A 25655-nucleotide genomic window follows, 5' to 3' on the forward strand; every position below is an offset into this window, starting at 1 on the left:
GCTAACAGAGAGTTAAATTATTTAATTTTCTTACGAAAAATATTAATAAAATAAACTAGTAGCATTACGAAAAATATAAAAAAAATAAACTAGTAGCATTAAGAAAAATATTAATAAAATAAACTAGCAGCATTTCTCACACAATAAATGCATAGAAACATGCAGCTACCTCATAAATACTTCCAGTAAAAATTTCATCCAGATTGATTAATATTTGGCATAAGAAAGTTGGTGTTGAATCAACAAAAATGAACACAGAAAAATAGATTTGAAAATAAAATGAATATTAATGTAAATTAATATTCTCCTCCGCTACATTCATCTAATAACTTCAGGGAGCCAACAAAAAATTACTAGATTTGTAATCAGAAATTTTAAAAAAGAATTCTTCGGTGAAAAACAATTTTGACAGCTCTTTAAATTCCACGCCCCCTTCCAGCCTTAATTTAAAAAGTTTAAACATACGAGTATTTGTAATCAGAATTGAGCTGAATCCATTTGGGGTATGAAAATATAAATTCTGAATAAGTGAAATAGCTAAAACAAAATTTGGAAAAAAATTTCATGATTTTCAGTGGAGTCATCCCTTAAAGATCGCACGCAATTGAGTTACGACTTTGAGGGAGCGTACTAGGTTAGATGGGAATAGGGTTGAGATGAACCGCAAAAACGAGAAAAATTGTATTAAACTTTTTTTGTTTGAAATACATACATACATACATACATACATACATACATACATACATACATACATACATACATACATACATACATACATACATACATACACACAGTATCCATATTCTAGTAGGTGTATGGATCTATCATTCATTTAATGACAGTCTTCTAATACCATAATCTCTAATTCATACTGTAAAATTCATGACCACTAAAACATCGCATTCTACCCTTAAATGACAGTGATTGTCACGTAACTATTATGGAGGGGTCTATGAGACCTCTGTTTATTTTATTATACTTATAAAATAAGAATTTATTATGTACATCTGCACCATAATGACCAGATACATGCCTACAGAATATTATTATATGTAAATTTAAGTCGTTTGGAAAATTTAAATAGTCTAAAACAGTTACAAACAATAGAAATGACGAAAAATGCAGTAATGATTTGCTGTTTTTTCAACATTTTCGTTTTTAAATTTATTAAACGAGTATCATATTTTTATAACGTCAAAATCATAAGAAATCACAATACATGCTGATATTTACTACTTTTCACCATGTCAGTGAAATATATTTTGTTCAATTATTGTTCAATTTTCTAGAAAGAAAAATGTTTACTGTATAAAAAATTTACTTTTCAATCTCCAGTTTTTTTAAAATTAAAGAGCACAACCCTTTTTATAACACTACACTCCTTCATAGGACCACTCAATCTTCGTGTAAACACCTCAGATTTTCCTGAAGCACTCTAAGCAAATAGGAACTCTACATCGAGAGCAGGGATATATTTTTTCTCTTCAAACTTGGAAACCACGTTGCCTAGAAGGTCCTGCTTTTTCCGTCTTGTTTACATGTAGAGATGACAGTTATACCACACAACAATCCAAAAAATTAAAAGAAATTACAAAAACATGTATGTGAAATAAACGCACGCAACTACTATAGTACGTCTGTGAGACCGCTTCAAACAAACAACTGAATATCACTTGAGAAAAAATTGAGATAACCCGCATGACCTTCTGGAAGTGCAGGTCTCGTCCGAACTGAAAGGAAGACAAAGCAACGAAGGAATCGGCTTGAAGATAAGATAAATATAGAAGGGAGAAAACAGGGAGGGGTCTACCAGACGGTCCATAGTAGAAGGAGACGCAAGAAGAGCTTGCCACGGAAAGCTGCGCGAACTTTCGGAAACGTTCGGGTGCACTCGAACTCGCTTCGATTCGATTGGCAAACTGTCGTCAGTTCTCAGTCGTCTGCTGGCTTGATGTTTCGAGTGAGATTTATCACAGATGTAACGGAACCTAAACCTTGTTGCAGAGTAACTAGTAATATAACATTGTTGAAAATACAGAAGTACGATTTTTTTACATATAAAATCACTGAATGAAATTATAAGGATGTTATAAGACATATGTAATCGTGTAATAATTGATATTTGACGTTGTAATAAAACACTAATACTATGGCCCGGTTTCTTCAACCTTTGTTAAATTATAACAGTGTGTCATTCCATTTTAAGTGTAAATTTAACAGTTGAAGCATTTCTTCAACTACTGTTAGTACTAAAAGGCTGTTAAAACCCATGTTAATTTAACTGCCCAATTTCATGTAGTTAAATCATTTAACTCTCTGTTAACATAGAAGTATCCAATATGGCTGGTGCGTTAGATGCTGAACTTATATATCTGGATTATTTAGAAAATGATATCCATGAATACATAAACAGAGCAGATGATTTCTGTGATTTGACGGACCAGAAGTTCATACAAAGGTATAGGCTATTTTCTGCCAAGCCTCACTTTTCGCTTTCAACTTAGATCCGTTTCTTTGTTTATTCTCATTAATTGGTTTATACTGGGAAATAATTTCCAGCAGAAGGTTTCTTTCGAAAGAAGAGAAATTAGTCCCAAGATTTCTTTTGTTCCAGTGTTTTCCATTTCATAATAGCAATACCAATACGCCGCTCCACGCTATTGTGATACAGACGAGGAAAGAAGCAGAAATCAAACCTGAGAGAATAGAAAGACTTCTATTCTCTCTGAATCAAACAACGGAAACAAGCGAGAATCGCAATTGTCAGAGTTCAGAAAACAGAAGTGAGCCTATACTTGGTTATAGGTTATGGTTAAACTCTAGAATCTCTGGTCCTAACAGAGAGTTAACAAACAGAATGTTAAAATGTGAAATGTAAAGTCGAAGAAACGCGATATTTTTAACAGCAATTCATACTTTTAACTTACAGTTAATTAACGCTATGTTAAGTGCATTATAAGAAAGGTTGAAGAAACCGGGCCTATGTGATTTTATTAAAATGTTCCGATAACTAGGGTACTATGGTCGGTTTATTTTAATCTGTATATACTCCTTATGTTACGAGCGGAGTCTGTTTAGTTTTTTTCATAAATTTATGAACGCTATAAATAATTCCCTACTTTGACTGTGTAACGTTTTATTAGTACTTCCTAATTTAGGGCGAAACAGGGGCATTGTTAAGTACATAGAATGTTATACAGAACTCTGTTATTTTACAAACACACTTAGAACTACATAAAACTCCTTATATCAGGGATAAAACACAGAATATGTAACACAAACACTAGCTTCTACCCGCTCTGCACAGCTCAAGACCGCGCTTTCGAATGCGCCCTGTAATCAGCATTAGGTGATTCATAGCAGCCCTGTAACGAGCATGGCGGCACGAGGACCGAATAGCGTTCTCTGCGCCTCAGTCAAATGGGCAAGCTTTCTTTGCGCTTCCTCTACTTAAGAGTTAAAAAGTTCTACTTTATATATAAATTGCATAAAAAATTATTGTTTCGCTTTTGATTACTTGTCTTTTTATACTACATTCATCCTTTTCAGATGGGTATCATGATTTCGTTCTAAGGAAACGACAGAACATGATTATTAAAGAAATTATTGATTATGTTATAAATAAGACCTTGAAATAATGATTACACAGCAAATGAAGTGACAAGAGTAAATTAGAAACTACGGGATGTAGCTGAAGGTAAAATAACATTTTATTTTTTTATATTAGAAACAACGACAACCAAATTTCTTGGCTTAAAAATCAATAATGTGTTAAATTGGAAAAATAATATTAAAGAAATAACCCCCAAACTAAATTCAGCTTGTTTTGCTATTAGATCTATGCAAAAGATAGTAAATATCAATACCTTAAAAACAATATAGTTTGCATACTTCCACTCGGTAATGAGTTTTGGAATAATATTCTGGGGAAATTCCAAAGATAGTAACAGTATATTTCTATTACAAAAAAGAGTAATTATAATAATAGTAAGTGCCAAATCTAGGGAATCGTGTAGGACTATTAAAAAAAACTACAAATAATGCCCATGGCTTGTCAGTATATCTTTTCATTAATAGTCTTCCTCGTATGTAATCGTGAAAACTTTGTAACTAATTCAACAGTTCATAGCATAAATACACGTCACAAAAATGACTTTCATACTCCATCGGCAAGTCTATCGTGCTATCAAAAAGGAGTGCGTTATATGGCAGTAAAATTTTTTAATAGCCTCCCTATCTATATAAAAAATGAAACTCAAAACATAAGATTATTTAGGGCCAAATTAAAGAAGTACCTAATTTCTCACGCCTTCTATTCTGTAGGTGAATTCATGACATTCAGTAACACTTCATGAAATTGATACTAAAACTATGTGTTGTACTAGTAGACTATATTGTAAATCTCGTCTTTATATATTTCATCTAGACTGTGACTATAAATTAAGGGTGCTGTGCTTAGCCATTTCGCTAGCCCGCGCTACGAGCGTGCTAAACTAGCCCCGGCTATCGACTGATTACTTGTACAGAATTCATATCACATTACATAGCTAACACTGGTTTATGAATACGAAAAACTTTAGTTCACTTATCATCCTCCGGAAGCCCGCGCTAAGAATGTCTATGAATATGGCCCTAAGACTTTATAATAGTATTAAGTTTTTTGACTGGTTCCATATTCTAGCTGTAAAACAATGTATGAATACCACGGAATGTTAAAAATACAATACAATACAATACAATACAATACAATACAATATTGTAATTGTAGCACCCTCCGCTATGTTAATAAAGATAAATGCTTGTAAAATGTGCTTTCATATTTTATTATTAATATGTTTTAAAATCATGTAATTATTAATATATACTTAGTAATTCATAGAAATTTCCTGTTTTAGGCAAAAGTTTCCTTGGTCCTCTAGGAATATGAATTTCTCATGAGGAAAATTTCTCTCTATCTGACAACAATGCCACAGATGTTAAAGTGTAAAACAAAACAACAAATAAATATTTCTCTTTACTCGTATACTTCCCATATGGAGAACATAAAAGCCGAACACGTAAGGCAAAACGCAAATCCTCTCATTATCGCAACAGGAAACCACATGCAGACTGATAGTTGATCACGACAGTTACATCATTTCTTCTTTCCTACTGCATGTTTAGATTACAGTAACATCCGACTTCAGTGTTACATGTTCCGTAAAAGATAAAATACAACTTATTCAACGATTCTGTACCAATTCAGAGCAAAGTTTATTTACGGTTGATAAAATTGGTAATACTGAGGTAGCATTTTGCAGAGATAAGACCAAGGATGTCATGATATCAGCAAACATTCGCCTTACAGTTTGGAAAAACTTGGCAAAAAATACTCTTGGGTAATTATTCTAAGCCAGATTTTAACTCACTCCAGATGGCAGTCACAAGGCAGGCTATCTTTAGGGCACGCCGGGGGTCTGATGCAAAATCTCCAACTCTTCACATCCAACCCACAAATTTTTGCACCTACCTCTTTAGTTGTATTAACTTTAATTTGGGAAATAGCCTATATTAAACACTCCTCGTGTTGATGAATTGTTCAACACATTCTTGTTGTCATTTCTTCATACATTTGATTCTTGTTTTACAATTAGGCGTATAAAGTTTATAGCAAATTCTTAAAATATTAAGTCAAAAAATTCTCAATGGTATAATCAGGAGTTAAATAATAAGTAAAGTAGGTTAGGTTAGGTTAGGTTAGGTCACGGTGAATGCGGGCGGGTCAGGACGACTCTTTGCAAGTCGACCATACTGAGGCCTATTTATTGTGAACCCCGAAATGTATGGGATGCATGAGGATGAGGGTGTACCAGCCCACCGGCCGCATATGACCCCTCATCCGCTCATCCAATGGGGGCCTCCTACCCTCCCCCGCTCTAAATTGACACCGCCAAGGTGACCAAGCAACACAGTATCCATTCCAACAGCCCTTCCAAAGTGTCGAAGCGTTCTTGGAAGTGCTCTTAAGGAATGAATCCTGGCAGAGATATTGCGCAAGGCTGGGATCTCAGGAACGGTTGCAGAGAGGACGCCCCCTCCCGTAAGCGGATGAAGACATGCGTCTTGACCTGAATATGGCTATTGAATGAGATGAGAAAGATGAATTATATGATATGAAAATCGAAATTCTTTTTCTACACGGCAGGGGAAGGGAAAATGGACCGTGCCAATGAAAATTCCAACCCTGCATTTGCCTAAGTAACTGTGGAAAACCACGGAAAAACCACAGTGAGGTTGGTCGGTTCTGGAATCGAACCACGGACCTCCCGAATGCGAGCCCCATGCGATACGCATGAGTTAACTCGTTCGGTATATGGAAAGTAATGTTATGTCATTGTTTTATTATTTTTAAATCAAGGAATTTATGTAATTTTGCTTCAGTGTACAAATGCCCGCTAGATCCCTATATCACCAATATAAATTTAATCATTTTTACCCGTTAAACTAACACAGAAAAACGCCGGATCTAGCGGGAAAACCGCTGTATTGGCAACACTGCCACATACTATAGCAACCTGAAGAACAGAAAAAAATACATTGTTACAATCGATTCGACAACTGCAAAACGTACCGGTGTTACCAACGGCTATGAACAAAGAAAAACATCACAGATCAAACAAAACCTTTCTTCGTGATCACACAAGTGACGCTGTCTAGCGTTCATATCTATTAAAAATTGCACTGCAAAAAAAAAAAAAAAAAAAAAAAAAACATCACGTAGCGTAAAATGCATTGGCAAAGCAACATCTAAAAAAAAAAAACAAGACATTTGAGAGTCTTCCCCAAGAGACTTTAGGAACTACGGAACTTCTTCTGCCATTCTGCCCCCAAAAAAATTGCCCCGAAAAAAATGGGGCGAATGGATACGCTACATCATAACGAAGCCAAATTATAATAATAATTAGGTAATTATCGTGTGCCATGTTGAAATCGGATTAAATATGCTCTAATCATTACACAATTTCAATACTATCGAACATATCAATTTCTTATAATGTGCTGAAAAAATAGGCTATAAACAAAGTGCCGTACAATACGTAGGTCTACTCACCACATGCTGAAGAAGTCATGTACAGTAATTGACTTATATGAGTAGAAGGTAATACTGAACTCTAAATACATAATTATAGGCAACTGATATTACGTAATTATCTACAATGTGCTGAAAAAGTGAAACACAAAACTGCAAAGAACAATACGTACACATAAATTAACCTTCTCTGAATGTCTATCACGCTTGTAGAAGGCTATTTGACAAACACTTAAACGTAAAAAGTTGTAAATTATAAAATGATAGCACTGGCCTTACTGATGCGTTGTTTCCATGACCAGACGCTGGACTGCAAACTGAAGATCCATGTGATGTCTTCAAGAAAACCACAAGTTGTTCCTTCAACAAATTCACCACAAGTACCGGTACACTTATCCTGATGCACACGTGAATGAATTTAACGTGTCACAGCACTAGTAGATATTCTGAAGCGGACATAGGAAATAATAAACGTGCCTGCCTTCCTTATCGAAAAAACTCTAACCTAACATTTTCCTAATATCTATCAGCATTCAATGAATGTTTGCGTGGTATTACCTGGAATTTCGTAAATGGACTTAATCGCTCTTTTGAGCTGTGGAGATATTTACGCTCTCGAAACTGACCTTAATTTTGTGAATAAGTTCGTTTTCACCGATTTCAAAATTTATTTTAGTTTCTGTGCTATATTTCACGTGTAATAATACAATTTTTGATAGTCACGTGACATTTTCAAACTACTTGGCCACGTGTGGGCTTTTGTCGGAAAGGAGAGTAAGTTAGTTATTGCGTAACAACAGGCATCATAGAGTCCGTGGAGCTATCGCCTGTCTTCTTCGGGACAAGGGTTGGGAAGTTCATGAAGAGGTCCACTGCATTTCTGAAGACGATTCTCACAGAAGAGCGGATATAATAGCAATAAACAGGCAATAACAAAAGGCTATTATCATAGATCCGACTATACGCATGGAGAGAGATCTAAACCAAGCTCATCAGGTTGATCATGAAAAGAGGGCCATTTATGAAACTTGTATTCCCTACCTTAGTGCCAAGTATAACATCCCTCTCTTCAATTGGTCAGTGACAGGTTTAGTTTTTGGTGCTCGGAGTTCTTTACCAAAATTTACACATAATTTTTTAAAACAATTATCAATATCATCTTTTGAAATTCAAAAAATTATCTCGAAAATTCTTAAAGATTCCCTGCAGATTATACAATTTCATTTATACCACTCAGAAGGCCTTAATTAAGGATATACTAATTAAAAAAATCTTTTATTTATAAGTATAATTTTAAAAGTCATCTTCTAAGATTTTATTTTATAATTGATAATCAGTGATGCTTAATTATTACATTTTATTTTTATACCAATACCCATAATTAATTAATTACATTTTTATTTTCTATTAATTTCCGGATCCTCGTGATAATCCTTAATTAAGGCCGGACGATTTCTCTCTCTCTCTGGCGCAGTCAATTGTAAAAGAAAGTCTCCAAAAAGATGAAAGTGCCAATGCGCCAGATAAATAATTTCTCTCTCTCTCTCTCTCTCTCTCTCTCGCTGTTATTTATATTCGCTTTAACACCTTTGGTCATATCGCGAGTTAATCTTTTGGGTGAAATCCGAAGGCCTGTGTATTATTGTTGAGACTGGTTCTATTGTTGAGAACTAGATGGCGACTGTATATGTATTACTGATTTGTTATGAATATGAATATGATTTCGTTTTATTCAGTGACTACGTGCAGCACTTACGTAAAAATTATCTTCAGAAACTGCAAACACATCCTAATTCACTTATTAGCATTAATAGTCTCAATGAAGATCTTGATTCCATCTCTTCCTGGTCTCAACAATTTGGGCTTAACCTAAACGCATGTAAATCACAGGCTATTCTGTTCGCGAACCGCAGATTAATTCCTGAAGTCAACGACCTGAATATTCCACCTGTGAAACTGAATAAAACAATCATCCCGTTTAGCTCTACCGTAAAAAATCTCAGAGTGCATTTCGAATCTAATCTCAGTTGGGATACGCATATTAAATATACATGTAAGAAGGCATTCTCTATTCTCCATTCACTAAAAAGATTGTATCATTATCCATCTAAATTAAAACAGACGCTGGTACAGACATTCATTCTACCTCACTTCGATTATTGCGACGTTTTGTTCAGTGATCTCAGGATTGATTCCGCTCAGAAACTACAGCGTGTTCATAACGCGTGCGTCCGCTTCATTTGTAATGTTCGATACTATGATCATATCTCACCTTCTTTCGAGAAGTTATCATGGCTTAGGTTACATGAGAGGAGAAATCTGCACTCACTTTCTCTCCTATATCGAAATATGCACACTTCATCCCCCTATTATTTATTCGCTCGTTTTCATACTCTCTCTCGCTATCATAATATTAATACTCGATCACAACGCGATAACACGCTAGAAATTCCACTTCACACATCATCTCTGTATTCCTCATCTTTCACTGTTGCTACCTCTCGTCACTGGAACTCTCTGCCGCCTGAAGTCAAGGGCTGCCGAACATTGAAATCTTTCAAATCCAAGTTAGAAAATTATCTTATGACGAGTTGCCAAACTAACTTACTATTATGACAAGTGTTGTATTGCATGTTTCCACGTATTCACATTTTTTTAAATGTTCTAGTGATATTTAACTTATTTTATATTTTAGTTTTCATATTTTCCGATAACGGTATATCTCTAATGTGATAAGTTGAGCTATATATAATCATAATTTTCCTTACTGTGTGTACTTAAAAATATTGTATTCATTGTATGCTTTGTACTGCACTATTTTATTACTACTATTAGTATTATTATTACTATTAGGCCTGTTATTATTATCATTATTATTACTATTATTATTATTATTATTATTATTATTATTATTATTATTATTATCAATAATTGTCTTATTTTTTTATACTTTGTATGCCTTATTTATTTTTGACCTGCTGTTCACATTTTATTATGCTTTTTTCTTTCTTTCTCTATGTCATATATTATATCTGATTTTTTCTTACTTGTTTACATTTTATTATTATTATCTTGTTCAGTTTTGCGTGTAAAATTGTAGGGTACTTTGTAAATTTTTAGTGTTTTTGTAACGCAGTTTTTACTCCTGGTTGAGTGTTAGAGAAGGCCGTATGGCCTTAACTCTGCCAGGTTAAATAAATCATTATTATTATTATTATTATTATTATTATTATTATTATTAAACCATAATTACACATAAATAAATAAATAAATATGAATATGATTTCGGTGATGAATGAGGCCGGTGATATTCAGGGATTTTGTGGCCCAGATTTCCTGCCATTTGCCTTACGGTTGAGGGAAAGCCCTGAAAAACCTTAACCAGGAAATTCAACCCGACCGGGAATCGAACTCGGGCCCTCTGCGTAAATGTTAAATGTTATGTTTTATTTAACGACGCTCGCAACTGTAGAGGTTATATCAGCGTCGCCGGATGTGCCGGAATTTTGTCCCGCAGGAGTTCTTTTACATGCCAGTAAATCTACTGACATGAGCCTGTCGCATTTAAGCACACTTAAATGCCGTCGACCTGGCCCGGGATCGAACCCGCAACCGTGGGCATAGAAGGCCAGCGCTATACCAACTCGCCAACCAGGTCGACTAGACTAGCTTGTTGACCCCAGGAACAACGACGATATGCTTCGTTGAGGCCCGTCCAAGCTGGCCAGCCTGACGAACAGAAGCAACTGTCGCAGATATTATTGTTCTGTGAACAACCTCACGGTTAACGGTCTGAGTGAGGTTCTAAAACAAAGTCTACAACCTTCCAATTTAGAAAATAAACTCATAGCTCAAGCATATGTTGGTGCTGCAGTAGGCCTACTGAGTGGAAACCAGGATGGGGTCCAGACTTTGATGCGGAAAACATTTCCTTATGCGAAATTTGTTCACTGTTATGCCCACCAACTTAATTTAGTCATAAAATAGTAATATGCGTTACAAGAGCGGTATGTTGACGTTTTCATAGCCGAGGAAAAGATTGAAAAAGCGAAACGTAGTTGAGCTTTTTTAATTTCCGAGAACATGAAAACAAACATACCGCTCGTGTATCGTACATTATTTTGTGCGAAGATCGTTTATTACATACCTGAAAGACGAATTTCTAATTACTTGCAATGAAATCTCCATGTTGGTTTCTGTTTAATGACGGCAACTTCGGAAAACCAAAATATCTTTCTTCAACATTGTTGGTATAAAATGTTTTTTCTGTGTTTACTATACTCCAGCAGGCTGTGATATACGTCTGTCTTTTCCCCCCCCCCCCCAGTCTATAAATGCGAACTTAAAACAAACGGTAAGGTTATGTAATGATTTATTTTTCATTTTAATATTTTAACAATATTATTTATATAACATATTGCAGTAATAACATCGGCATCTGGAATCCTGTTGATTTTTTCACGGCTTCCTTAATGTTACTTGTATCAGGAATGCAGTAAGTTTCGTGGAGTAGTAGACTTTACTTAATTTTTGCAAATATTTAAAAACAATAATTAACATTGCAATTTAGGTGAAATTGCAGTGGTATGTTTCCAATTTATAATTATTACTATGTTAAACGTCTCTAAAAATAATATGTTAAAAGCCTAAAGCAGTAAAATGAATGTCGCGCTTAAGCGGTAAGAAGAGGGAAATTGTTATGTGTGTTACGTTGTTAATACTGAATGTGGTATTTCACACTTACCGCGTATTGGTTCTGTGCGGAAAACAAGCAAATACGCACGATCTCGCACAAATATATGTTCAAAACTCATTAAATCAGTGAAGTTATTTCTTGCAAATATTACTGGATTCATAGCATTCTTCTCTACTTCACCTAACGCAGTGACCTACTACGATCTGTGTGCAGTAAGTACATACTAACCATTTCAGCAATACGATGGAACTTTCAGTCCTGAGTTGTATCCTCCGTTAAGAGAAATGAAGCGGAGCTATTGAAATGCTTCGAAAGGATTGTAGAGGGAGATGCTCAAATGAATGGAATGATGTAACAGTGAGAGAAGCTTTTGGCCTAAAAAAACTTATTAAATAATAATGAATTTTTGTTTTTCTAAATTTCTTTTATGGCTTAATGAAACATGTTGATGTTTTATACAATATAATACCCAGCGTATGTAGGCAGAGTGCGAATCGTTCAACATGTAAACAGCTGTTACTTGAGATCGATGCCCAAGCTACGAGTACGTTGCATAGTAATTCTACAGATGATAGGGGAAAACGGATCTATCAAGAATCTTCAAGGAGGGAGTCAAGTGCGTCAACAGAGGGAAGCTGCCAGAACCCGGGACCTTCGACAGCAGATGGTTTACTAGAACAGATATCGTTTAGGAAAAATGACTTAATAAGGGAATTAAACAAGACAAAAAGAACTGGAAAGATAGAGGATCTTTTTATGAAGATTAAAAAGTAATTTCATTGTATGTGTTAATTGTGATGAAGGGAATAACAATATTGGTGAAAGTGTGATAAATTGTAATTGGCTAAAAAGTGGACTGAAATAATTATATTGCTAGGGGATGGGGACAAATGAAATAATCGAAAGAGTGGTAGAATGGAGCGAACACTAGAGAAGGACGTGATCTGGTCGAGAGAATCCAAAGTGTGGAAATGTGCACGAAATTCTTATTAGAAATATGTGAATGAACTGTAATAAAGATTAGGGTGGTAGTATTATACAATCGACTTGCAAACGAATAATAGCTAAGACTAATATGTGTCAATAGGATGCCCCAGATACTGACTGAAAAAATGAGAAAATTCGTCTGTTATTACGCGGGTACAAATGAAGGGACAAAGCTGTAATTGTAATACTTACTTACTGGCTTTTAAGGAACCCGGAGGTTCATTGCCGCCCTCACATAAGCCCGCCATTGGTCCCTTTCCTGAGCAAGATTAATCCAGTCTCTACTATCATATCCCACCTCCCTCAAATCCATTTTAATATTATCTTCCCACCTACGTCTCGGCCTCCCCAAAGGTCTTTTTCCCTCCGGCCTCCCAACTAACACACTATATGCATTTCTGGAACCGCCCATACGTGCTACATGCCCTGCCCATCTCAAACGTCTGGATTTAATGTTCCTAATTATGTCAGGTGAAGAATACAATGCGTGCAGTTCTGCGTTGTGTAACTTTCTCCATTCTCCTGTAACTTCATCCCTCTTAGCCCCAAATATTTTCCTAAGAACCTTATTCTCAAATACCCTTAATCTCTGTTCCTCTCTCAAAGTGAGAGTCCAAGTTTCACAACCATACAGAACAACAGGTAATATAACTATTTTATAAATTCTAACTTTCAGATTTGTTGACAGAGATGTAATTGTAATACCAATAGTAACGAAGTTCTAGTTCTAATAGTTAAGCTATAGTTAATTAGAGTACCTAAAGGATTAATACGTAGGACGTCACTATCATGTATATGCTTTGACAACGGTATGTAAATGTAAGTATAGTTATGGTGAGTACCTGTATACAGCAATGTGAAGGTGTACCTTTACTTGTATGATTTTTTTTGATGACATTAAATATATCAAATATCAAATATACAATATAATACACATGCAAACTGCAAATAGATTGAGAATATCTGACGCATTACAACATTTTGAGTCAGCTGTAATGGAAATAAGAGAGAACACTAACAGATATGAAATAAATGTCGATGATAAAGAAGAATCTTCGTTTCCTCCAAGAAAAAAGCTGAAACTCAGTAGGCAAGTCGGCAGATGCCAAAGAAATATGCGAAATCGTTATCAACCAATTCAATTACGTTTCCTGCAACCACATATATTTGGCAGCTTTAATATGCTTGATCCAAAGAAATGTGCTTCACGTAGAGATAAGTTCCCCACGGACCTGGCTAATATTTTCGTAAAAAATTACTGTCCTTTAATTTCGAAAGAAAAATTTATTAAAGAACTATCAGTGATCTATCGAAATGATACATTTAAAGACATGTCCTCTGTGTGTGATTTGTTCAGTTTTTTTTATGGATTACTCCTTTGAAGATTCATTCTCTGAAGTACGAAAAGCCCTTCGAATCGCACTAACAACACCTGTTTCAACAGCTGTGTCAGAATAGCGTTTCAGCACATTAAACAGGATAAAAACATTTCTCAGAAACACCATGGGTCAAGATAGGCTTTCTGTTCTATTCTTAAGGAATATCTCCATCAAATTCCGAACTCAAGAACAGGGTCATCGAAAAGTTTGCCAGAAAGGTCAGACGAGCACATCTTCTTTATAAATAATTCTGCAAATTGGTCAGTTTAATGTTGAATTTGCGTTATTGAAGTGTTTAAATTTTTTCATTTTCTCTTTCAAGTTTAATTATGATTTGTAGGAAGTTACCCAATCTCAGAACAAATTTATGTTTTTTTAATATAATCGCCTTTTAACTATACACATAGCAAAATACAACTGACATAAAACAATTCTAAGCCTTAAAAAAATTATTTGTCTTGATCTGCAAAAAAATAAATAACAAAAAAAACCACAATACTTATTACCTTACTGCTTCATTCAATAATAATAATAATAATAATAATAATAATAATAATAATAATAATAATAATAATAATAATAATAATAAAGGTGCGCCTGATAAGGCATTTGAGATCTTATTTTAGGTCAGTTCTTAGCGTATTCATTTAGCGTCTTATCGTTATTCTTGCACTTTGTTAGATGGTATCTTTTGCATTTTAAATTGCACAATTCACATACACAACTTTCACACGGTTCGTGGTAACTTTTTGTCTTGCACAACTTATGGTGAAAACCATGTATCGCGAAGCGGGTTATTGCATGTCTTTGAGTCTGATTTTCTTTAGTCCAGTTCCTATCTACCATAGCACCTGTGGCATAGAAATCGGGTTCTATCGTAAGGCGTTTATCTTCTCTTCTCTCTAGGAGGTCTTTGTAGGGCTGTGTCGATTGGAGTAGTATTTGGAGTCTGATGTCTTCTACGTAGAAAGTTTCTCTGGCCATCTCGTACACTAGTCTTGAAGGAGCGTTTCGTCCTATTCCTAGTGTGCATTTGAGAAAGCATGCTTTGACTTTCTCTATTCTCTCTAGGTCGATGAGGGTTAGTTTTTTCCATATGAGGGTGATTCCATATGTCACTATTGGTGTGATGACTATCTTCAGTAGCACCATTGCTGTTTCCAGCGATAGTCTGGTCAGACTGCTTCATTCAATGAAAACGTCTTGCCTTTCAATGTTTTCTTTAAGTTTGAGAAAGCTGAATCTGGCGGTTACAGGGAATTTCTTTTTTTTTACAGAGGGAGGGAGGATCCCGAAAGCTTGCTTACACTGCAGCCTAAGGTTTATTATGCTTACCACTTCTGTTCTGTGAATGATACTCGTAGCTTATAGAACATGCTGTTAAGTTAACCCGGGCTATGGTATGGATGATGATATGTGAATTAATGATGGCGAAATGAGTCCGAGGTCCAATGCCGAAAGTTACACAGCAAATCTGCTTCAATCGGTTGAGGGAAAAATCCCAACCAGGATTTGAACCCATGCTCGTTTCATTATCACACTTGCTAACTGTTACTCCATAGCGCTAGACTTCTCTAAGTTTAGTCAATAATGAAGAATAATATGCTCCCGTCACAGTTATCCCTCTTTCTAAGTGGTCAGTCATAATTATACCACCTTGGTCCCAAAAAAGTGACATGAGGAAATTTTCTGCCAATTTTTGAACGCAAAATTTCTTTGGCTGGGGAGAGTCAGACTGTTTCCAGTCTTTTGTTTTTTTGGATTTTGAAGATGGATCCGTGTTTCGTCCATAGTTACAATATGATCCAAAAAGTTAAAAAGAGTCCTCTTCGAAACAGTGGCAAAGCAGGGGCGTATTTTGCGGGCTACCGGGGCTACCGGCGGTAGCCCAAGGAAATTACAAAAGAAAAAGTTTATAATATAACATAATGTAATAATTTTGTATTATTAGTTTTACCATAGTAATTAAAATTAAAGTAATTGTTAGATATATTTTGTGTAATAATAGGGTTAGCGGTAGCCCAAACCCTTTAACCAGTATACGCCTCTGTGGCAAAGTGACTTGAAAATTCTCACTCTGAATTATTTCTGAATAACATTAAGATATTTTATGAATCCACTTAGCAAATTTCCTCATATCTAAATCATGATGTAACATGTGAAGGACACACTCATTGGAAATCTTCAATGTTTCTCATATATTATATGAATACAATTCGTCAATCCTCCAAAATCGTATCATCTAGAGCATCAATACTTTCTGGACTGATCACAGAAACAGGTTCTCCAACGCGGTGTTCATATTCGATCTCAATTTTTCTCTCTTAAATTCCACAAGTCAATTTCTTATGGTGGCGTATCAAGGACAATGATCCTTCAATGTATCTACCATGTCTGCATAAATTTCCTTGTAGGACAATCCTTTCAAAAATAGGTAATTTTTCACAGATTGGTACCGTAATCAGATTTATAAAAGCAGAATTTTTTTATCTGACATAATTTCTTTAAAAATCACAATATGGAATCGACTACCTATGCTTTTTATCACCAAACATGGAGTAACTATATATCAAACATCATACTGTTTTCCATGGCAATCATTTTCACTTTTTTATATATTATTTTAATGTACCGGAGTACATATGATATTTCCATGCAGATATTCTGCGTCATCATACGATGAAAGAGTAATGGAATGGAGAAAAATTCTCTCCGGCACCGGGATTTGAACCTGGGTTTTCAGCTCTACGTGCTGATGCTCTATCCACTAAGCCGCACCGGATACCCATCCCGGTGTCGGACAGAATCGTCTCAGTTTAAGTTCCAACTCTTGGGTTCCCTCTAGTGGCCGCCCTCTGCACTACGTCATAGATGTCTATGAACGTAGGACTGAAGTCCACACATGTGCTGAGGTGCACTCATTATGAGTGACTAATTGGCCGGGATCCAACGGAATAAGCGCCGTCTTAAATCACGAAGTAATTTACGCATATCATAGATATATTATTTTAATGTACCGAAGTACATATGATATTTCCATGCAGATATTCTGCGTCATCATACGATGAAAGAGTAATGGAACGGAGAAAAATTCTCTCCGGCACTGGGATTTGATCCTGGGTTTTCAGCTCTACGTGCTGATGCTTTATCCACTAAGCCACACCGGATACCCATAATGAGTGCACCTCAGCACATGTGTGGAGTTCAGTCCTACATTAATAGACATCTATGATGTAGTGCAGAGGGCGGCCACTAGAGGGAACTCAAGAGTTGGAACTTAAACTGAGATGATTCTGTCCGACACCGAGATGGGTATCCGGTGTGGCTTAGTGGATAAAGCATCAGCACGGGTTCAAATCCCGGCACCAGAGAGAATTTTTCTCCATTCCATTACTCTTTCATCGTATTTTCACTTTTGTTTATAATGAAGGTCTATGGGTATATCAATATCAAGAGTTGGAACTTAAACTGAGACGATTCTGTCCGACACCGGGATGGGTATCCGGTGTGGCTTAGTGGATAAAGCATCAGCACATAGAGCTGAAAACCCGGGTTCAAATCCCGGTGCCGGAGAGAATTTTTCTCCGTTCCATTACTCTTTCATCGTATTTTCACTTTTGTTTATAATGAAGGTCTATGGGTATATCAATATCCCTCAGTAATTGAAATATTATATCTTCCATATTTTAAGCTGTCTGTTATTGTAAACCAGGTCAATAACATAACGATACATCCAACTATTTGTTAATCAGTCACATATACACATTTTTAAGTCCCAGTGAGAAAGTCAGGAAAAACGAATTTTGAAGGAATATGAACAAGCCATTAATGTGTTAACATAATGGAAGGATATTGGTGAACATACCTGCAGAGCCCATTTCTTGTCTTGGTCGCCAAATGGAATTTTAAAATAGGTTCTCTCACAAGCGTTGTTATGTTGCACTTTTGACGAGAAAGTGTGAAGCAGCCACATACAAAACAGAAGGCATCATGGCTTATTTACAAATTTATATCTCATTGAAGCAAAATTCATTATATTCTTTCGTTTCCAACTCTTGTCCTTTAACAATCGTGGGTCGTTACCATTGTAAGCAGTCGTGTTCTGTGTTTGTAGAGACTTTTTAGTAAGAAGATGTCCTTCCAACAGGTTACTAGCCTGGAGGAAGCAAGTCCAGTGGTGGGGTTGCCACCTATAGCCTCTGGACAGGCATAGGAGTACAGCATTTCCTCTGTACTAGATGTAATGGTTATACCGCCAAATTTTAAATTACCATCCTGTGGGCAAGAGATCCTTGGGCAGACCATTCAAGCGTTGGGAAGAGAATGTAACGGGCCACTAGGCCCAATACCCAATACATGCAAGGATGATGATGATGATGATGATATCTCATTGAAGAAGCCATGATCTCATTTTGAAAACAGAAAAATATGCGTTTTCTTAATAAGAACATTTCTTTACATAAAAAACCGTACAGTTAAAGAAAATTATGTTTTTAAAACATAATTAGTTCGGAATATGTATGATAAGAACTTTCTGTGTTAAATTTTAACGTACCTTGTTAACATGTTTCGATCTATTTTGAGTCATCTTCAGAACTGGTCGAAACATGTTAACAAGGTACGTTAAAATTTAACACAGAAAGTTCTTATCGTACATATTCCGAAGTGATACAGTGTTAAAAGTTGTGTAATCAAGATGTAGGCTACATAATTAGTGTTTGTTTAGGTTAGATTTAAGTATCATCCGCCCATTGTAAATATTAATGGGAGTCCTTTTCTGTAAAATTCCAAAGTGGTACAGGAAAACCGATTTTAGATTTGAAATAAGTGATGAAAAAATACACAAAAACAGTTGAAAAATCTCATGCAACAGGAAATGAGAAAAAAATTGTTGCCCACTGTAATGACCAATTTAAGCCAATTATAAAATAGATATATTGTGCGTTTCCAAAACTGTCATTCAGGTTGCTGCCTCTAAGAATAATCAAACCACAAGAATTTAAGAAATCCAAAAGTGAATCTCGACTACCTCCCATGATCTGATGGTCAGCATGCTACCGATCATATAGAATGAAAAAGTGTATTACCATGTCGATTCAGAACACAAACTCTGTTATACAGTAATTTCACCATTTTTATTAATCCAGACAAGGGAATCAGGTACATATTTGAGTTATTCATATCTTGTCTGCATGATATTGCGGGAACGTGGCAAACGACAATCTGAGACATTGTGTAGATTCTCGCGGAACTCATCTCCATCTTCTGCGAACAGTTCTTTGACACGCTGTTCCACATCAGAGCGTGACAGAGGAAGCACCAACTTATCTTCGACTTCGGATAATTCTTCCTCCTCTATGCACCTATATGTGACAAATACTCTTATTTAAGTGTAGGCCTAGTACTAAAATAAACTTAAAGATGAATCAACAATTCACGTTATCCATTTTATTCTATTCACACTATATTTCATAGTATTCTGCTTTATTCTAGTCTTACTCTGCTATGCTCTAAATTTTTTTTACTAATGTCACATTGCATTGTAGTACAATAACTTCATTTAGGTCAAAATTACATAAATTCTTTCTTAACGGATAGTAACAGTATATTTCTATTACAAAAAAGAGTATCGGTAATTACAATAATAGTAGGTGCCAAATCTAGGGAATCGTGTAGGACTATTTAAAAAAAACTACAAATAATGCCCATGGCTCGTGAGTATATCTTTTCATTAATAATCTTCCTCGTATGTAATCGTGAAAACTTTGTAACTAATTCAACAGTTCATAGCATAAATACAAGTCAAAAAAATGACTTTCATACTCCATCGGCAAGTCTATCGTGCTATCAAAAAGGAGTGTGTTATATGGCAGTAAAAATTTTTAATAGCCTCCCTATTGATATAAAAAATGAAACTCAAAACATAAAATTATTTAGGGCCAAATTAAAGAAGTACCTAATTTCTCACGCCTTCTATTCTGTAGGTGAATTCATGATATTCAATAACACTTCATGAAATTGATATTAAAACTTTGTGTTGTACTAGTAGACTATATTGTAAACCTCTTCTGTATATATTTCATCTAGAATGTAACTATAAATTAAGACTTTATAATAGTATTAAGTTTTTTGACTTGTTCCATATTCTAGTTGTAAAGCAATGTATGGATACCATGGAATGTTAATAAATACAATACAATACAATACAATACCTACTGATTAATATTTCTTACTTATAATGAAACTAACTTCTGTCAATCTTATTATTACCATTAATTTCTCAAAATAGAATACAAAACCTCTAATGGCAAAATCTCATTATATTAATATTCCCATTAATAGGAGTAAAGAATAACATGTTGAAATGGATAACTCAGTTTCTCTCTCAGAGATTTTGTGCCACAAAATATAATACCTGTATCTCAAAATACCAACAAACACATAGAGGACTCCCACAAGGAGCTGTACTGAGTACGACTCTCTTTAACATATATATTAATGATCTCCAAACTGCAGTACAAACACCAGAAGTCAAAATTGCACTATTTGCCGACGATTTAGTTATTTGGACATCAGAAAACTAAAAAAAATTGTCTACACTCAAAGAAAGAACCGAAGTGACTCTTAGGAAAGTCAATGAATGGTATTCAAGGAATCTTATGACAATCAATTTGGAGAAAACTAACTATGAACTCTTTACACTAAAGTGTGTGTGTGTGTGTGTGTGTGTATCTAATGCTCTGGATTTAACAATGAAGTCATCATCCTTCTTGCTTCCCAATATTTTGATTGAAGGTCCACAAATGTCCTAAGAGTTTCACAATTAGCCAGGTGCTCCATCTCCTTGTCCTCTTCTTTGGTGCACAGTAAGCATTTAGGTGAATTCAGTACTCCAATACGATGGAGGTGTTTACTGAGGCAATCATGACCAGTAATCAATCTAAACATGGCCACGGCAGATTTTCGACGTAGATCAGGAATTAGTTTTGGATCTTTGAATGATTCTTTCCCTTTTGAATTTTGGTGTTTTGCCTGTTCGCTGTTACTTATTCTTTTTATGACTCGTTTTATTGATTCATATGGGAACTTGAAATTTGTTTTTAAGTTGATTTTAGTTCCTTTCTTTGCTAACATATCTGCTTTCTCGTTACCATTCAGTCCACAGTGGGCCGCGATCCATTGGAAGACCAGTTTTTTATTTAGCATTTGAATTTGTTTTACCATGCAATGAATTTCTTTTACTTTTTCCATTTTAGGAGATGTAGTTGAGCTGATGGACTGGATTGCCGCTTTGGAGTCAGACAGGATGACTATGTTTTTGCACTGGTTTAGCCAAACAAATAAATTTTGAAGTGATGTATAAATGGCTTCAACTTCGCCATCAAAATTTGTACAAAGTACAAACCACCACAAATCAACATACGACTCGAAGATAAACCACTCAAAGCAATAGATAACGCAACATACTTAGGCATAACTTTCGATACAAAACTAAGCTGGAAAAATCATATAACAAACATCACTCAAAAAGCAGAACAAAAACTACAGATTCTGAAAAGACTAGCTGGTGTTAAATGGAACTGCTCCAGGAGAGTCCTCAACACAACATGCAACATGTACATTAAACCTACCCTTCTGTGTGGTAGCGAAGCTCTAACAGCAAAATAAGCCAACATGAATAAACTTGAGACAATACAAAATCAAGCTCTCCGCATAATCACAGGAGCAATAAAAACCACACCTACTGCAACTATGCGAGCCGCAACACAGAATCATGCTATAACATTAAAAATACAAGAACAAGCGCTGATACAACACGAAAAAAATGCTTAGGTTAGAACACTTCAAATGGAGTAAAAAAGTTCCAATTCCTCCCAACCTCAAAACCCAAATTAGCTTCCTAGAAAAAGTATCTCACTTAAAATTCAGTCTGAAAATACCCAACAACAGAGAGAAACTACAAATAAGAGATAACCCACTAGATTTTAAACAACTCAAGTACACTTTACAGCTAACAGAAGAAGTAAATAAATCGGAAACACTCACAGATGTAATGAAAGCTCTCGCCCTCGAATCAATCAACACAAAATACTCCCCAAAAGAATGGTTACATTTTTTACAGATGTGTTATTGATTGTTGTATTTATTAATGGTTCCTTACAATCCTTTAAATGTCCATTTAGTCTTTCTTAGTGATTTGGTCTTAATATATTAATCTGTGAGTGTGACCAGTGTTCGTTTCCAAAGAAAATGAATAGTGTTCAATATCTTTTACATACAAATTTTTCAGTTTTAATCATGGAAGATAAGTGCAAAATAAAGAAGTTTGGAAGGCCATTACTGCAACTCGATTTAAACAAAGCACAAACAAGCCGAGGTAAGACATTTTGCAGGGCTTCCAATGTAAAAAAAAGATGAAATAAACAGCTGGATTTGTGGTTTTGAATCTAAAAATAAATTATTTTATTTCCCATGCCTCCTATGTGCTAAGAGTAAAGATAAGCTACGAGCTGGACATGCACTGGTGAGTCAGATTTAAGCCATTTAACACAGAAAATTAAGAAGCATGAGGACTCTATGCATTTGTTTCTTGCATATGTGTATTTGTATTCTGGTGGTGTGGAAGAGAAGACCTGATGACCTTAACTCCGCCAGAATGAATGAATGTATGAATTAATGAATGAATGAATGAATAAGTTTATACATGCTCAGTATCAGTAGTTGGATTATTGCAGCATCATTAGTTGCACAGAACAGTGGAAAGCTTAGGTACGCATTCACCAAACCTGTAGTTCAATGTGATCAACACTGGGATCTACAAATTGTACAACAGTACACGTACACACGAAAAATCCTACATATACAGGAGCATTAAGCAACTACTATTTTTATTGCTTGTCTAAGATGACTAGAAAATGAAATTATATGTATCAAGTTACCTTAGATCCATCAATCCCTTAGCATGTGAAAAACACAAGCACAAGATGAATGTAACGTAGATTAATAAAAATCAGATTTCAGTGTTGAATAATTTACATAGATAAAACAAGTTATCTCTAATAATTTTAACTAATTTTTCTGAAAAGTCTTAACAGACTGATATAATTTTTTTAACCAACTACAACATGCTTTATTTTATACCAGGTGAGTAAAAACTAAGGAACTCTACTTGTAGCTTTCTTATTTTTTAATTTTAAGAAGAAACTCGACATACAAAAGTTATAGGTCCACTGGGCTGCAAAAGAAATGCTGATACGAAATTAAATTGTTTTCCGAGGACATTAGCAAACATGGCGAAGTGGAAAGCTATTTTCTTGAGATTTGTTTTTTAAAAACATATAAATACGACTTTTGTAACATTTTCACGTTATTATTTAATATGAATTGATTTTAAATTATTAATATAGCCTACTTTTATTTTACAACATTAATAAGTATACTACACTAAAATAGTAAAACTACAGTTTATATTGTATTCCACAGCCTTCTTTATCATCCATGGATGCTATCATTGTTACAATCGAAATATACGGCCAGTTACATTTGTATTAACAAAATAAGTATCAATTTTATTATAAATATAAATACAAAATTTTATTGTATAAATACAGATACAGAACTGAAAACTGAAACTAATTGAAACATTTAACTACACATTTTTTCTTTGCATGGAATAAAAACTCTTTAGGAAATTGACGCCAGTTCAGATGTGTTTGTATAATTATTTCATACATACAGTGAAGTCCTCGTAACAGGATAATATTTCAAATTGACAGTGACTTTGACTCGGCAATTCTTTTGAAGCCCAGTGTACTAATGAAAAAAGGAATATTTTGAACATATTTTCAGAAACCATGTTTTCAATTATAAAGAGTGTGCCTAAGGCCTGTTGCCTTTAAATGGCACCATGTATTATTTTTTTTTTTTATTTATTTATTTTTTTTTGGATTCCTGAGGTCCCAAAATGTATAAATAATTCCTTTTAAGATTATAAACTGTTATTTTGTAAAAACTGACTCAAATTTATGATCCCAATGTATATGTACATAACAAAGAGAAATGCTTCAGTGTATAAGTTCACTATGGACAATAATGCGGCCATGAATTAAATAATAATAAACAAAAACTTAGCTTAAGGGGGGTGAAATGTCTGTTTTATATATTTATTAAACATGAGACTTGATTTTTTGTACACAAACTCCAATTGATATAAGCAATTATTTGTTTAAGTTTTATATTTAGGTTCAGTTGTTTAAGAGTTACTGAAATTAAAAAAAAAAATGAAATAAAATGCATATTTTCAAAATGTTTCTTCTCCCTACATTTGCAATATTGGTAAGTATGATCATGTTTCCCTGTCTTTCCAAACTCTGTCTTGGTTAAGGCTAAGTGATCGACGAGCCTTTCATTCTCTTATTCCAAATTCTGCGCACAGCTATCCCAAACTACATGGCTTCTCATTTTCAAAATTTATCCGCATATCATCAGCTAAGTACCAGGTCTCATCATAACAATTTACTCATTACCACAAAACATCTTTATATTTTTCATCCTAAACAGTTTCAGTTGCTAGAAATTGGAACTCGCTTCCAAGTGATGTAAGGGGTTGTTGGACAATAACTTCATTTAGGCCAAAATTACATAAATTCTTGCTTAACAGATTAATTACTGATCAATATTTCTTACTTATAATGAAACTAACATCTGTCCATTCTTATTATTACCACTAATTTCTCTAAATAGAATATAAAATCTCTAATGGCAAAATCTCATTACATTAATATAATTCTCATTGTATCAATTTTAGATTTATGTTTTCCTCCCTATAACATAATTCTAGTAAACTTCTATTAAATTAATTGTCATCATTTAACCAACTAGCTATCTCAATTTAATTATAATTCTTTACATATTGCATATAGACGAATTGAATTACATTAGCTCATAAATTAAGTTATTACTTTTATGTACAGGTTTTATCTCAAATTAAATAAACATGTACTAGTCGTTAAAACTTAACTGATGAATATTGCTGGAGAATCTTTAGTGTATTATAAATATTCATAACTTAAATATGTATATCACTTATGTATTGATTAATGCTGGTTGAGTGGAAGAGAAGGCCTTATGACTTAACTCTGTCAGCGAAAATAAAACATTCTATTCTATTCTACTCTACATTTGATCAATAATCAGTCACTAATCAACAGAATTCTGTTGATCAAATCTGATGGAAGATTGATTTCCGATCAAATACTGATTTTTCTTCCTTCAAAGAAAATAGAACTGATGGCCAATCAAACCCTTTTTGATCACTGATCATATCTGATCTAGCTTTTTGCAACTAGGTCCTAGAATTAAGTCTTACCAGAAAGATGTTTCAAAAAAGTTCAGTGGACAAAGACAATAAGTCAGTAATTTTTTATGTTTTTGCCTCTAATAGTTACATTAATTACTCAACACTTACGTAAGTATGTACAGTATTAAGTTTCTTCAATTATTGTCACACATGAATAACTGATTA

At 34.5% G+C, this 25655-nt stretch overlaps 2 protein-coding genes across 3 annotated transcripts in view; both read right to left on the reverse strand.

Moving 5' to 3' along the window:
- The window catches only part of Obp93a (Odorant-binding protein 93a), a 288764-nt gene extending 281386 nt beyond the window's left edge, over window positions 1-7378 (reverse strand). The window contains exon 1 of the mRNA XM_069819699.1: window positions 7243-7378. Within this exon, the coding sequence (XP_069675800.1) occupies window positions 7243-7246 (4 nt within the window). The 5' untranslated portion in view covers window positions 7247-7378. The remainder of the gene's footprint in view (window positions 1-7242) is intronic.
- Window positions 7379-19259: 11881 nt separating this feature from the next.
- Window positions 19260-25655, reverse strand: part of Ccdc114 (Coiled-coil domain containing protein 114) — a 36433-nt gene continuing 30037 nt past the window's right edge. Inside the window, exons 8-9 of one of the 2 annotated variants that reach the window (XM_069814265.1) lie at window positions 23071-23087; window positions 19388-19494 (exon numbers count right to left, since the gene is read on the reverse strand). In XM_069814265.1, the coding sequence (XP_069670366.1) occupies window positions 23081-23087 (7 nt within the window). In that variant the 3' untranslated portion in view covers window positions 19388-19494; window positions 23071-23080. Of the gene's footprint in view, window positions 19495-23070; window positions 23088-25655 lie in introns of both variants that reach the window. The other variant, XM_069814257.1, reaches the window with a different exon arrangement.

This window comes from Periplaneta americana, chromosome 2 (assembly GCF_040183065.1).
Source record: "Periplaneta americana isolate PAMFEO1 chromosome 2, P.americana_PAMFEO1_priV1, whole genome shotgun sequence".
Lineage (NCBI taxonomy): Eukaryota > Metazoa > Arthropoda > Insecta > Blattodea > Blattidae > Periplaneta > Periplaneta americana.